General features: G+C 40.0%; 1 protein-coding gene across 1 annotated transcript; it reads right to left on the bottom strand.

The window, feature by feature from the left end:
• Positions 1–1331: 1331 nt before the first annotated feature.
• On the bottom strand, positions 1332–9614 carry LOC139474469 (charged multivesicular body protein 1b-like). Its single transcript, XM_071257506.1, has 6 exons — positions 9491–9614; positions 7829–7926; positions 5636–5851; positions 4890–5041; positions 4001–4082; positions 1332–3201 (listed from the first exon to the last, which is right to left on the bottom strand). The coding sequence occupies exons 1-6, from the start codon at positions 9495–9497 to the stop codon at positions 3160–3162; spliced, it is 597 nt and encodes a 198-aa protein (XP_071113607.1). The 5' UTR covers positions 9498–9614; the 3' UTR covers positions 1332–3159.
• Positions 9615–15400: the final 5786 nt, after the last annotated feature.

The following is a 15400-nucleotide window of genomic DNA, read 5'->3' as shown; positions in this document are numbered from 1 at the left end:
CCTGATTTGCAGACATTCCAGGCAAGACTTCAGAAGTTGATAGATACGCCAGTAGATACTTACGCAAAGCGTATTTCAAATGCATTTCTGTTTATTTGTTAAAGGTCTGTGAAAGGCATTTAGAAATGATACACATTTTGTTATCTCATTAATTTTGTTGTCCTTACATGTAACTATGTATTAGAGTCAGGTCCTTTTTTGCAAAGAAAAGAGTTAGTGGAAGTAAAAGCATTGGTACATGGCTTCCACTGTAATCTATTGTATTACCAACTGTAGTTATCTTATATATTGCAGTTTAATAGAAATGTGAGTGTATGTGTATGTTCTTACTTTTTACACTAAACATGTCCCTTCTGTTACTTTGGTTACCTTCACTGGTGCATAGCTATCCAGACAATCTTGTGGACTGACCAGAGGCAAAGTCAAATTTCTTGCCGTGGAGACGGAAAATATAAAAATTCTAATAATCACCAAATAGCAAAAGGCACCAGTTGACAACCTGATCTTTGAGTGTGCAACGTTTCATGAAAGAATATCTGTTAGTTTAAGAGAAATGATCAGGAAAAAAATATGATTACAGACGGACACAGTAGGAAGAACTGACAAGATGATTACTATATATATCCCCGTGTTAAATACCCCTGGGATATACTTAAAAATACCACCCCCTACCATAAATATACTCCTGAAATTGAAGATAAAAAAATCCACATACATCGAGTGTATTTACAAATTAAAAAACGGATACTCATCGCCTTTGAAAACTCCTGGATCCGCCTCTGAAGTCTGCCATCAGATGGGCTGCAGTATCCAACTGGCCAGCCACTAAAGCTCTGGCCAAGTAGGCCCAAGGAAACTACATTTGTGGACGGGCAGAGAGCAATGTGATGAAAATATCGAATGCTTCCCAAACTCTGAAAATGTGTTTTAATTGGAATGACTCAAGGACCGGGTGGGGATTTAGGTTTGAAAAGGTCTCCAAGTTACCAGTGCAAGTCCATGTTGCCTCAAAGAGGTGACAAACTGGCTTGGTTGTTCAGGTGAGGAGAAATGGGGTTTAGGGTTATTGCACTTATATAGGGACGTGCATTGCGTGCGTACACTAATCTGGACTGATGCCGATTTATAGATACCATGTCGCAGCTGGGTGCTCAGACATACTTAGTTATTTGGTTTATGTGTAAGGGAGGTAGGACATTGTTCATGATATCAATCACTGGTTTGTCTTGTCCAGACGCAATTATGTACAGGTTACTGTAGCTGGAATTTTGCTGACTGCAGCATTAACCAACAAACAAGTCGAGCTCATCAGAAAAACAACAATATTTGATATAATTTTATTCATATAAAATGGCACTATTTACAATCTGAACATACGGCCTTATGCAACAAATATCTAACTGTGTATCATATGGAGAACACTGAACAACATCCAACATGCCTCTCTCTGCACTAGAACAGTCAAAGTCTACAATTTTGCAAATACATGAAAGCTTGTTCGTAAGGGGTTGAAGATTGTTAGTATATCATCATAAATTCCCTTTTCAAGTAAATCAGTTTTCTATCCACAAATGAAATAATGGCAAACAACAAATACATTGTACATGCAGTATTTTTTCATTTGGGAATTAAGATGGCTATCTCATTCCTTGGGTCCATGTCACTACCAACATCAACCCTGCCTCAGAACCATCAAATAACATGCAGCAATGCAAATATGCTGATGCTGTCTGAACACTTAAGATATTTTTTTACCTTTTATAAACAGCAAGGTACACACATAGGGATTGTTAATGTGTCATATGAGAAAAGGACAAAATCATAAACCGGAGAGAAGATTAATATTTACAAATAAAATACAGCTTTAGATTAAAACATGGTGCATGGCTGCATAATATTCCAAGGACATATAATTCACAAGAATATGTTTTGGTTGTCCTCAGATCAGGAAGGTAAGAGTTGGTTTCGCTTCAATGCCACTTTGAACGGCATCTCAGCTGCAGAGGAAGGCCTGATGTGAAGCTCCTGCTCATGGGCCATGCCATGCATCATAATCAGAGTAAAATTGGGATTTGAAAAAGACATGATAGCCTGGAGAGAGACTGGCACCTGAAACCACTGGATGAACTTTATCAAAAGTAAAGTGAAAGAAGATACACACAAAAACAAATTTGTCATTGGAGATATATACTTGAGATTGTGTTACATCATTGCACAGTAGGTACAAAAAACCTATTCTAAAGACAAAAAAAAGGTCTGATAACAACTGACAACACAATCAAAACTTGCGCTGACAAACACAGCTCTTTTAAAAAACATCATTGGGCACTGTGTACTGTGTTCCATTAACATCCAGAAACTCTTACACAATGTGATCTTAGGGTTAAACCCTTGTAGGCCTATGTTTAATTATTTGCCTACTTCTCTACATAGCTGTGTATCATATGTCTTTGTTTTATCCTGAGACACCTCTTACATGTTACAAACATTCTTTGAATATTCAGGCATTCTCTCACTGATACAACAGTGAATTAATCAACAATGAAGAATCTCTTATTGGAAGCTTCCCATACCATGTCCCCGTTGACATACAGTGTCATTGTATGTTGTAGAATTCTCATGATAAAGAACCTATTGTCAATTAATGTTTTATCTCATTATTGGGAATTCCAGAAGCAGAGACTCTTCTTCAGAGACTCTTCTTCAGAGATCCTCCTACAATGACTAGAACTTTCATTAGCTAAGTTCAGAATATTTTTCACAGGCTGAAACATTTTGGCTTTTTAACAACTGTATTAAGGACAACAAACTGATTTTGTCACACATACACCTATAATTTAAATAACATGAACAGTATACATGATATATGTAACCATTTGCAAATTGTCATTTTTCATACAAGACATAAATGTAATATACCAAAAGATACTGGATACCTTGAAAACACATAAGTTTTCAAAACATATGAAAGTTCCAGTCGTTGAGAGCATGTGCTCCTCCGGTTGAATAGTGATGACGGTGGTTTGTATCAGGTCGTGGAATCATCCCACACTGATCAGCAACACACTATACAGGTGCTGCCATCTCACCAAGACCCAGGCACAGCCATGAAGCATTGTCTTTGAACAATAATGTTTGACAATAGTGATGACAGGTACTTTACATCTGACGTAGGTTAGCCAATCTTTTCGTGAGTTCATCCTGAAACCAAAACCAATGAAAGGTGAATTAAGACTGATACTGGTGATATAAATTTAATTCAGGGACTCTACTAGAGACAAATGGCCTATGGGTGACAATTCTGCGGTTTGGTAATCTTGGACAGGACATCATTATTAAGATTTTGAAAACTCTCAAACATCTGAGAAAATTTTAAACCGAACTAGTAAGACAACCGGAAATCCTGAAAATTATTATAGTTTCGCTGAGTGATGAATAACCTTAGCTTTATCCTGTAGTAACTCTCAGCTGACTGATAATACCAGGCTGACCTATCTTCCACAAGGGGTTGCCATTAGTGACTCTTTAAAGTTATTGATCATGTTGATTGTTGGATTCTCACTGCAGAAAGTGTAAGCCTTCACCTTCACATGCCTAACAGTTCAATATAATTAAGACAAAATAGGTAAAAAACAGCAAATGATAAAGTCATCTTTTCCATAAAAAAATATTTAACACATTCTGCTGGAAAACATTGAGCATAGTATAACAGAAAAATGCCATGAATGAAGCGTCTAAACAGTGCAGGATGAAAACCCATCTCCTTGTATTTACAAATGGTGAGTGAATGTCATTTAATGCCACAGTCAGCAATATTCTAGCTATGTCACAGTGACCTGAAGATAACAGAGTGTGAGCCAGGCACCAGTGGTTGATAGCATGAGCAAGGGTTCATACCACTGGGGTATGACATCACGCTATCAGCCATCACAGCCTCTTAGGACCAGGTTGCGATAAGGGGACCTACTTTAGAAGCCCAATGGTGAATGGGTCATCTTACCTGTTCCTGGGAGGCTTGTGTGGAGGCACTAGCACCAACTGCGGAGCCCTGCGCTTGAGGCAGATCCATATTCAGCTCCAGACTGTAACATAACAGCATTATTTACTTCCACACTAGAATGTACTGATTTATCAAACTATCATTGCAGCACTGTGATTGTCTGTCGCCTGCTGGCTATATATCGAGGACAATTTATATTGTTGATAGTTGACATCAATAACATACTTGACTATCAACATCAATGATATTTAACATCAAGACTGCTTTCTAGCATTTGGTATGGTTATGAGATAAAACTCTTTTTGACATATGTACCTCTTTAAAAAATGATTATTGACCATGGTTCAAAATTGACATAAGCCTGCTAGTCAGACTTGTAAAAATCAGGAAGGACTAGTGTTTATTTGTTTGTTTGACGCCGCACTCAGCAATATTCCAGCTACACGACGGCGGTCTTAAGAATAATCAAGTCTGGACCAAAAACTTCAGTGATTGGCATCATGACCATCAAGCCACGCAATTGGGATATGAGCAAGCCAGACCATCCGATCCCGTTAGTCGCCTCTTACCACAAGCAATCGCCTTTTACAGCAAGCATGGGTTGCTGAAGACCTGTTCTACCCTGGATCCTCACGGGTCGGAAGGACTAGTGACAAAAAGGTAGATGGCAACTCTGCAGATCATTTTTGCAGATGAGTGAATACATAAATTAATTTTTATCTCCTAACCTTCTGCTCGATCATTGCTGGTGAAAGGGAGACAACTCAGTAAATGTCTCCACTGCCTGGATATTGCACAAACAACACAAACAATGGCCATGTGGAATGAGGGCCTTGTCCCCTTGTCATCTCAAATCCTGCCAGCTACACACTCTCTGCTGACCACTTACCCAGCTTCATCGGCCACTTCCTGCATGAGACTGTCCACCTGTCCCTGCGGCGTGGTCAGCGTGGACGTGTTGCACATCGTGTTCTCCATCACCTGCGACTGCACGTCCAGGTTCTCAAATTGCTGCTCAAACCTGTCCATCAATACTGACACCTGCAAAAACAGCCATGAGCAAGTTGGAGAGTATTTCAGTGACGTTCCTCCAACTTCTGTAGGAAGTCGAAATGTCATAGATGTTCACCAGGTGAAATTCACTAGCTAAGATATGCTGTGACTCACCAAGCAAATGCAATCAGTGTGAATGAAGGAATATGTCTGTGCCAGATTAGTTTCAGTGTACAGGCATCAACTTGGCTCATTTATAGCATCATATTCAGTAGATTTTGATACAACGAATACAAAATGCTATTTAGAAAATTGTCAAATGTAACAAATGTTATGTTTGGGATAACACTTTCTTGGTAAAGCACAGGTTCTAGTACTTTTGGAGGAGGAGTCCCATCTGGGATTAGAACCCACACTTGCCAGCGTGAGGCACCTAATCACCACCACACACAGTCAGCGATCTAACCCACTCAGCCACAGAGGCTTCTACAAAAATGAGAGTCTGACAACTGGTAGTCAAGATCTTGTACTTTGGGTACCCCTCTTACAAATGACAATTGGCACGTCTTACAATTCGAAGATCTATACTCAATCAGCTTATTCAGTGAGCAACTGGACAGATATAGAGAGACAAAATCATACCTTCTCCAAATTCATTGACTTCATTGCAGATTCCATAGACTTGACCACACCTGCCATGGAGCCAGTGACCTGCTTCATGGTGACCGCTGTCTGCACCCGTGCTGCCACGGCGTCTATCCGTGCACTCATGCGGCGGTAGTTGAGGGCCTGATTCTTCTGGCGGATGGAGTTCTCAGCGTGGATCTTGGCTCCCTCCATGTTGCCTTTCTGTATAGCCTGTACATAGCCACAATTGTGAGCACAATTCACAGGATGCTAAACATTGCATCTCTATAATCAAAATTGCACACTGGATGCAAATAATATGCACTGCTAGTCCCAAGGAACACAACAAGAGTGACTGTATGACTCAGTGTAACTGGTTCAGCTGCAGCATGGACATTAATATTTACTGATAAATGAGAGATAGAATCAAAGTTAAGGCTGACCATGTACAGATTTGTTAACAGTAAATTCAATCACTAGGTCTTGTGTGAATCAAGCAAATCTCCAACTTTATTTAGAGATAGGTTTCAGAAAAAATTCTTGGAAGTGTAGCGTGACACCAATCTCATTGAAATCACCTCCACAGGAGGTGGCATCAGGTGAGTGTAGCATTCAAGTCTGTATCTTGTACACCAAGTTATAAGAGTGTTGTGCCCATTGTGCATTTGTGGATATTTCATACATCCAATCGTTTTTGAGGGCCGTGGCATCTACATCCAGAAGAGATTTCCATCAAAGGAATATCTGTGTTCTATAAGGTTTTTCATTTGTATAAATCAAAGTTTTTTAATCAAAATGGGCAAAATAGAGCCCAAATGTTTTAGAAAGGTGACAGCTGATCGACTCAAGACCCCATGCAGACTTTGTTTAGACGGGGCAGTTTTTCCAGGCTTCACTTGACGCAACCTTCTGTGGAGGTGTCCTTAGATCTCAATGCAGAGGTGTTGTAAAAGTCAAAGATCAGGGCCCACTGGCACAAAGCGATCTTTGCACTAAGATGATCGTAACTCTCATACTTTCACATAGGCTTACAATAGTCGTAGCACCAAGATCGCTTTGTGCAAGTGGGCCCTGATCTTCATGAGATGCCACACATGTCGCCAGTCTTTAGATGTCAAGTATGTCCGCAATTACCCTTGGACCCCCATTCACTATGAGTTCTCGAGGGGTATACAGTTTGATGTGCCCTGTGTGCGAGCCAATGTACCCTGAGCTGGTAGGATCACACAGAGGTTACGTCACACCATATATAAAGAGGGACCACTTGACAATGAATTTAGTCTGGCCTGTTTATCTAAGCATCGTAAACACACTAAGAGTTATGGCCCTTGCATTACCATCACATTCAGATATGCTTGGTTAAATTCCTAAACTGCATTTGATAGTTATCAGTTTCATGATATTATAATCATACCAATGTATTCACATTGGTAGGTAGGAAGGTAGGAAGTTTGGCATGTCCCATTGGAGTATATGAAATTTGTACCTTATCTGTCAGTGGGAAAAAGTGTCCATTGAGTATGCGAGGTTTCACGTTGCATCCATGCTGGGAGGCGAAATGCACGTGCTAGTATAAACACTGTACATCAACAACCCAACATAAATCGCCTATACGTATTGACACTTGGTACGAGCACTTTAAAAATTTGTTTGATATTTCTGATAAGCAACACATGGTTGATGATGATGAGGATAATAATGTATATGATGATGAGGATAATTATGTATATGAAGCTGTTCATGAACCTGATGATATATCTACCTCTATCTTGGACTCTCCTATTGATCATGCCTATTTCACAAGAAGAAATATTAAAAGCAATCTCAGAACTTAAATATTCAAAATCTGCTGGATTGGATAATATAATCCCATAGTTTTTTGTAGCTGCTCAAGATATTCTGGTCCCTTATATTGAACTTGTGTTTAATATTATTTTTGATACTGGTAAATTTCCAAAGGTCTGGTGTTCAGGTATAATAATCCTAATTCTTATTCTTACCCGGCTGGATCTTCAAGGGTGGCAAGCAAGAGATACTAAGCATGTTTCAGACGTATTCTTGCCAGGAATCACCATGGGGGGAATTATAATAGAAACTAAATGTAACCATGGCAGCAGACGACCAGTTAACATTATTTCAGTCATGCCTTGTCGCCAGGATGCCGGACAATATCAATCCCTGGCAACACTTATGATCATGTTCACTTACCTTCTTCAATTTAACTTTTTCTTCCCTTTCTGATTTTTCACTTTTTTTTGCATTTCTTTCCAAATCCTTGGAGGCAAACTTGAGGTTGAAGAGATGTTCTGCACATTGTCAAGGAATTTTCGACCACATATTTAGCATGTCTAGTGCTGTTATGATGTTTCTGATTCTGCTGGGTAGTGAGAATGATGTGACATCCCATTTCAGATGTCACAGTTCATCTTGTCCAGAAAATTCTGGCACTCATTCAATTTTTTCTCTTACCATGCAAACACAACGTAAACATAAATACATTATCATGATACTAAGTTTTCATTTATCCTGTTTATTACATATGTATGGCATTCCATGTGAAACTAATAGGAGTCAGTATATTCTCTGATCTTACACTAGACACATATTTACTAAACATAGTAACATTTAACCTGGATGAAAAAGGTTCAACTACGTCAAAATCATTGTTTAAGGAAATTAGTCATCAGCTGATCATGTTTATCAGATATTCAAGTACCATACCAACAAATAAAAAACATGAATGGAATATTCTCTTTACAAGATGTACAACAAACACTTTGTAATGAGCTGTATTGAAGAATGTATTGATGAGTGAAATGTCCTATGTGGAAGCTAGGTCACAAGCATGTCAACAGTGTACATGGTGTAAGCTGTGACATTAATCATCGTGTTAATATCATGTTATCTCATCACTGGGCTTCAGACTGGTTCATTTTCTACAACACTGACAATTTGTAATCAAAATTGTCCTGAATAAGTTTATTTTAACATTTTTGTGCTGATATATAAATGATAAAAGAATGTCCTATGTTGATATGAAATGAAAAGGACCCAATGCCATTTGTCTGTATGAAAACCATGTGATTACCATCAGACGTTATGTCAACAATGATGTATGCATTACAAGTCATGTCAATTTTCTCGACAATAAAGTAACTATTTTGTCAAGAACATAGTACTTACTGATTGCGACAAATAAAACTTGTTTAGGTAGTCATCAATATCCCTTTTCTTGGGCCAATATTGCCAGACTATTGCAAATGTTTTCACACACTTACAACATGTGTTGTGACCTTTGTTAGTTTACTATTTTAATTTTCAGTCCTCTATTCTCTAAGAAGTTAACAAAATAAGGAAACTAAACTCAAGCCAGTCTGAACACCTTTGTTTTACAAACACTGGTCAACATGATTGATGTTTACTGGTCTTGGTGGACAAGCATATCGGTCATCAGAAAAACAACAATAACAATGGAGGTGCTATGGCAGCTTGATTTAGGAAATGGTTCGTTATGTCATTAGCAATGTTTATAAGGTCAACAACTCTAATGAGTTTCTGAGGATGTTATTTTCGGATAAGCAGACAGTGAAGATGAGAGTGTACAAAAGATGGATAAGGTTTCTGCACACATCGAATAGTGAAGCCATCTGTTGATTGTTATTGTAGACAGTCAGACATACTACTGGTAGCACATATAATCAGTGAATATGACTTTCAGGAAATAAAGGTTGACCTAATACCCCCCACCTATCAAACAATTGAATAAAACCAAGGCAAAGGCGGAAGCCTTCGGGTCTGCTACATTTTCACGGGATCTACAAACAATACAATACTTACAAAATTGAACCAAAACAGACGTGAAAAGGATACTGTCCATGGCTTCAAATAACAGTCAGTCGCCTTCTGCTGTTTTCTATCAGACTTACTAACGACTCGTGTTTTCAATATTATTAGGCAATATTTGTGACTGATCTTCTTGTGACTCTTGTTTGTATTTGACGTCATATAGTTTATTTAGCTAACAACTAGTTTTCACTTTTCAGTTATTTCAAATTGTTTACGCAGATGTTTTGTCCAAGTATAAATGCACAGCTTAAAAATTAATCTTACAAGAAACAAGTTAAATGTTACGTATATCATTTTCTTAAATTATGTTGCAGAATTGAAATTCATTTTGATTTACTGCATGTAGTATATGCGTTGTGTACAAGTAGTATGTCAAACCAAACCGGATTTCTTTTCCGGACCAAAAACTAAAGGGAGCTAACCGTTTACATTTGTTAACAGACGGAAAAAGACCTGCGGTAATGTACAGAAGCGCTTGTAAAATGATAACTGTTTTCCAAATTACCATACTCGAAAACCACAAAGGTGCAAGTGGTATCAGTTTGATATTGTGACAACATTTTGTGGTTTTTAGTTTACGATACTGTGACCCAATAAAAATTATTATAACAACCCGCCCAAAACTGATTACTTCTTCGAGAGGTAAGTATAAGTTCTTAGTATAAAGATAAGATATATGAATGAACAACTAGGAGCGACGTTTCGGTGTAGTTTCTAACGCCGTTATCAAGCAAGTGAAGTTCGAGTCTTCTGATGTGGATTGCTTCTTGGAATTTTCTAATGTGGAGTCCTTGTCGTCGGTCGTAAGTGCTTTGATTTTGTCCCACTGGATGCTGCGGCTGGGGTTGTCACGGGTATGGTCTGATAAAGCTGCTTTTGAGTCAACTTTGGAAACTGAGCTCTGATGTTCTCCAATTCGGTTTTGAGGGGCCTTGATGTTTCGCCATATAACCATGTCCAAAATTACGCTGAATGTGGTGCACTGTTCCCGATTGTTATTGCTGTTGGGTGGATGGAGGTTTTCCTGTGGCTTTGATGCTGTTTTGAAAAATGTTACTTGGAGACTACATCAATGTTTGCCTGCTACCCCGAACAGCTAGCCCAACAGACAATACAGAGCATCACGAAGAGAAAACCACTGTACCCCGTCTCTAACGTTGTAGCACTGTACCCCGTCTGAAATGTTGTAGCACTGTACCCCTTGTCTAATGTTGTAGCACTGTACCCCGTCTCTAATGTTGTATCACTGTATCCCGTCTCTAATGTTGTACCACTGTACCCCGTCTCTAATGTGTCGCTGTAACCCGTCTCTAATGTTGTAGGACTGTACCTCGTCTCTAATGTTGTACCACTGTACCCCGTCTCTAATGTTGTACTACTGTACCCCATCTCTTATGGTGTACTACTGTACCCCGTCTCTAACGTTGTACCACTGTACCCCGTCTCTAATGTTGTACCACTGTACCCCGTCTCTAACGTTGTACCACTGTACCCCGTCTCTAACGTTGTACCACTGTACCTCGTCTCTAATGTTGTAGCACTGTACCCCGTCTCTAATGTTGTACTACTGTACCCCGTCTCTAATGTTGTACCACTGTACCCCGTCTCTAATGTTGTACTACTGTACCCCGTCTCTAATGTTGTACCACTGTACCCCGTCTCTAATGTTGTACTACTGTACCCCGTCTCTAATGTTGTACCACTGTACCCCGTCTCTAATGTTGTACTACTGTACCCCGTCTCTAATGTTGTACCACTGTACCCGTCTCTAATGTTGTACTACTGTACCCCGTCTCTAACGTTGTACCACTGTACCTCGTCTCTAATGTTGTAGCACTGTACCCCGTCTCTAATGTTGTACCACTGTACCCCGTCTCTAATGTTGTAGCACTGTACCCCGTCTCTAATGTTGTACTACTGTACCCCGTCTCTAATGTTGTACCACTGTACCCCGTCTCTAATGTTGTAGCACTGTACCTCGTCTCTAATGTTGTACCACTGTACCCCGTCTCTAATGTTGTACCACTGTACCCCGTCTCTAATGTTGTAGCACTGTACCCCGTCTCTAATGTTGTACCACTGTACCCCGTCTCTAATGTTGTACTACTGTACCCCATCTGTTATGGTGTACTACTGTACCCCGTCTCTAATGTTGTAGCACTGCACCCCGTCTCTAATGTTGTACCACTGTACCTCGTCTCTAATGTTGTACCACTGTACCCCGTCTCTAATGTTGTACCACTGTACCCCGTCTCTAATGTTGTAGCACTGCACCCCGTCTCTAATGTTGTACTACTGTACCCCGTCTATAATGTTGTACCACTGTACCCCGTCTCTAATGTTGTACCACTGTACCCCGTCTCTAATGTTGTAGCACTGCACCCCGTCTCTAATGTTGTAGCACTGTACCTCGTCTCTAATGTTGTACCACTGTACCCCGTCTCTAATGTTGTACCACTGTACCCCGTCTCTAATGTTGTACTACTGTACCCCGTCTCTTATGTTGTACTACTGTACCCGTCTCAAATGTTGTACTACTGTACCCAGTCTCTTATGTTGTACTACTGTACCCCGTCTCTAATGTGTCGCTGTACCCTGTCACCAATGACAGTATTAGTCCCATGTCTGTTTCAGCCAGTAAGATCGACCTGTTTACTATTAGACATTCTCCAACGACCCACGACTTGGCCCAGGAGGAAGAATACGATCCCATCACACGACCTCTCCATGTGAAGGTTTTACCTAGTTTGTCACTGCCATTTCTCATGCAACATTTAGTGGTTTCTGAAAATCATCTCCATCGGCAAGTAATTGGTCTTTAAAATATGACGAGGGAAGCACACGTACATGACAAAACAGGAGGAGAAGTATCTAGTTGATGTGAAAAGGGAAGACATCACCTCTCCGTTATACGTTGTAGGTAGTTACCAATTATGTTGCATAGCACTTATTGATTCCATTTACGCCACTCGTGAAATAAACACCTAAGATCCGAGTTCGATTCCGCACGTAGGTACAATGTGTGAAGCCCATTCCTGGACTCTTGCTAAAGCGGCGTACAATCATACTTACTTACTCTCTCATTTATTATGTAACTGTAAAATCTTCCGTTTAACAACAATTTCCAAAAAACCCTAAACCTTTCAATTGCCCACTCTTCATACAATCAATTTCACCCCACTCTCACTTCTAGAGTTAACATGAACATACTATGTTTTTGTCAGAATGACCATACGTGTGAATTTGACCTTCAAAAATTCTACTCATTTAAATATAGGTGACAGTGATCTACTGCGGCAAGATCTGACATGCATATTAAACAGATATGTAACATCATATGTAGGAGTTTAGTCTAACGACGTGGAAGGTCATCCAGCAGATCTTTAATAGGACGTGGTGAGGAAGTTTTGCTGGCCAAGGCACCCGGATGAGCCATGACAGAAATATGACTAGCGTACGCTCAAAGGGTACCACGACTCGCCTCAGAACTATATCTATATCATAACGACACCAGAAAGATGCGGTGTCTTTACGACCTGACTTGCATCATATCTACTTGCCAAGTGCTGTTTCGGTACAAATGTGAAAAATACGAATCCCACCCAGATTAAAATATAATTCTGCATTCAAGAACGGAGACAGGCCTTTTTCAAGACATTCGACAGTGACAATTTCTTAACTTTCGTGAGTGCACTAACATTATTTCTAGGGGGCGTTTCTTATTGCTTCTGTCTCACTATTGCTTATTTGACTCATTGTGTTGCCATTTTAAAATTTTAACCTATATCTGTGTGTTTTGAATGAATTGATTGATTGTCCTTTTATCGTGTGTATCCATGTACTGATTTAGTTCTGGGTTAACCTCTGCGTCTCAATTTAGAAATCCCCCCGTGACACATGTCAGTTCACAACCGAGGCGGACCATGTCTGTCCCATAGCTGCGGACAATCAAAGGATCACTACGCCGCTCGTGCGGCGCTAAAGTACACCGTTGGTATAACGTCGCTACACACGATCCCAAATATCTGTAAGTCGAGAAGGAACATCGATTCGTCACAAAAACGTTTTATACACTGGATATCTGTCATGGAGTTCAGGGGGTGAGGTGGTGAGGTGAAATGGGATTTAACGTCAAGTTCAAGATTGTTTGTGCATGCACCAGTATGTCGGTTTAATACTGCTTGCACACGGAGATGCCATGCTACGGTTTAACAAGGATAATGCCGAGCTGCAATGCCAAACATCAGGCAGGGAAACAGCAAGTACCATTTTAACGCCTCTGGGCATGATCGACCCGCGTAATTGTTTTTTAAACGTGTGACTTAAGCTCCTTCACAGACATTGGAGACCCGTGAAGATACGGGTTAGAATAGGTCTTCCGCAACCCATGCTTGTCTCCCCGTGAAGATACGGGTTAGAATAGGTCTTCCGCAACCCATGCTTGTCTCCCCGTGAAGATACGGGTTAGAATAGGTCATCCGCAACCCATGCTTGTCTCCCCGTGAAGATACGGGTTAGAATAGGTCTTCAGCAACCCATGCTTGTCTCCCCGTGAAGATACGGGTTAGAATAGGTCTTCCGCAACCCATGCTTGCCGTAAAAGGCGACTGTGCTCGCTGACTTGGTTGATACATCTCATCGTTTCCCAACTGCGTAGGTCGATGCTCGTGATGCCAATCACTGTATTGTCTGGTCCAGACGCGATTATTTCCACACCACCGTCATATTGCTAGAATATTGCTAAAAGCGGCGTAAAACCAAACTCACTCAATATAGCTGGAATATTGCTGGGTGCGGCGTTAAACAACAAACAAACAAGTTACTGTGTAGGTTAGATATGTCTTTAGTAGAAACTAATGATAGTCATATCAAACTGTATTATAGCGAACACAGTTGGTTACTGATTACCTTTTGATGCTACAAAATGGGTGGGCACCTTTTCAATAAAACGCCCTTCTTCAATTCGCTGGACAAACAAATAAACTATCGTTCCTGAAAAAGGTAACATGGTCTATTGGTTTAACATGTATATTTTCTGAGTCGACATAGTCAAGGAGTCAAGTTTCATTTTATCGTATATAGCACATTCAAATTGTTACGTGTCGATTCCCAAATTGAAACAATATTTTAACCCAGAAATCTATACGTAAAAGAACTTAGTGTAAAACCAAAAAAAAAAAAACAAGTGGTACACAATCAACAAACGTATTACAAACTTAACGAGGTTTACAAATCAACACAAAGTACTGCACAGCAATTACAATGGCAGTACACAATAGAGTGGTAGTACAATATTCAATGGCAATATTAGCACATACGATGGTAGTGCTTAGTATCAAATACAAAAATACAGTGCTGATAGCAAAAGTCAGTGATGATAATATATATTCACCCAGCCGCGACAGTAGTCAAGCTTCCGAAATTGGCTAGGCAGGGAATCAGGGATGATGAGTGACCCTCACATGAAAGCAGGTCTTGACGTGATGAAATGTGTGAGAAATCCGCGAGGGATCTTGTCTCCTTATATATACAACCTACCTAGCAACTAGAAATTTCTACACCGTGCCCTCACAAGAAAGAACATTCCACGTGTTTCCATAACAAACGATCACCGCCAGCTGCGGCGGTATAACGGACCGGATGTTTACAGACCACACTAGAATCGACGACTGATCACATTAAATAGCGCTACATTCCTGACGACTAATCACTGTCCTAAAACAATGCAATGAGCGTCTACTGAATCTCAACACAAACACAGTTACAATCATTGTTAAACAATAAAATAACTGCTGAATAACAGAATGCAATCACAGTTACATCATAACCTTTATAAAATATAATAATTATATTTTACTCCGATATAATATCGGGATGAGTGTTGATATAACGACACATCCATAGAAGATGAGTCAGGCAAACCCTGATCAAATC

The sequence above is a fragment of the Haliotis cracherodii genome, unplaced genomic scaffold (assembly GCF_022045235.1).
Source record: "Haliotis cracherodii isolate W230 unplaced genomic scaffold, xgHalCrac1.p SCAF_3, whole genome shotgun sequence".
NCBI classification, from domain to species: Eukaryota; Metazoa; Mollusca; class Gastropoda; order Lepetellida; family Haliotidae; genus Haliotis; species Haliotis cracherodii.
This window is presented reverse-complemented; position numbering and strand designations above follow the sequence as displayed.

Bases quoted from the DNA above. Each gene is read 5' to 3' on its own strand.
- LOC139474469 (XM_071257506.1), bottom strand. The intron at 5,042-5,635 runs GTATGATTTTGT...CTGTTTTTGCAG, and splicing joins AGTCAATGAATTTGGAGAAG to GTGTCAGTATTGATGGACAG. The intron at 3,202-4,000 runs GTAAGATGACCC...TTTTGGTTTCAG, and splicing joins CACAAGCCTCCCAGGAACAG to GATGAACTCACGAAAAGATT.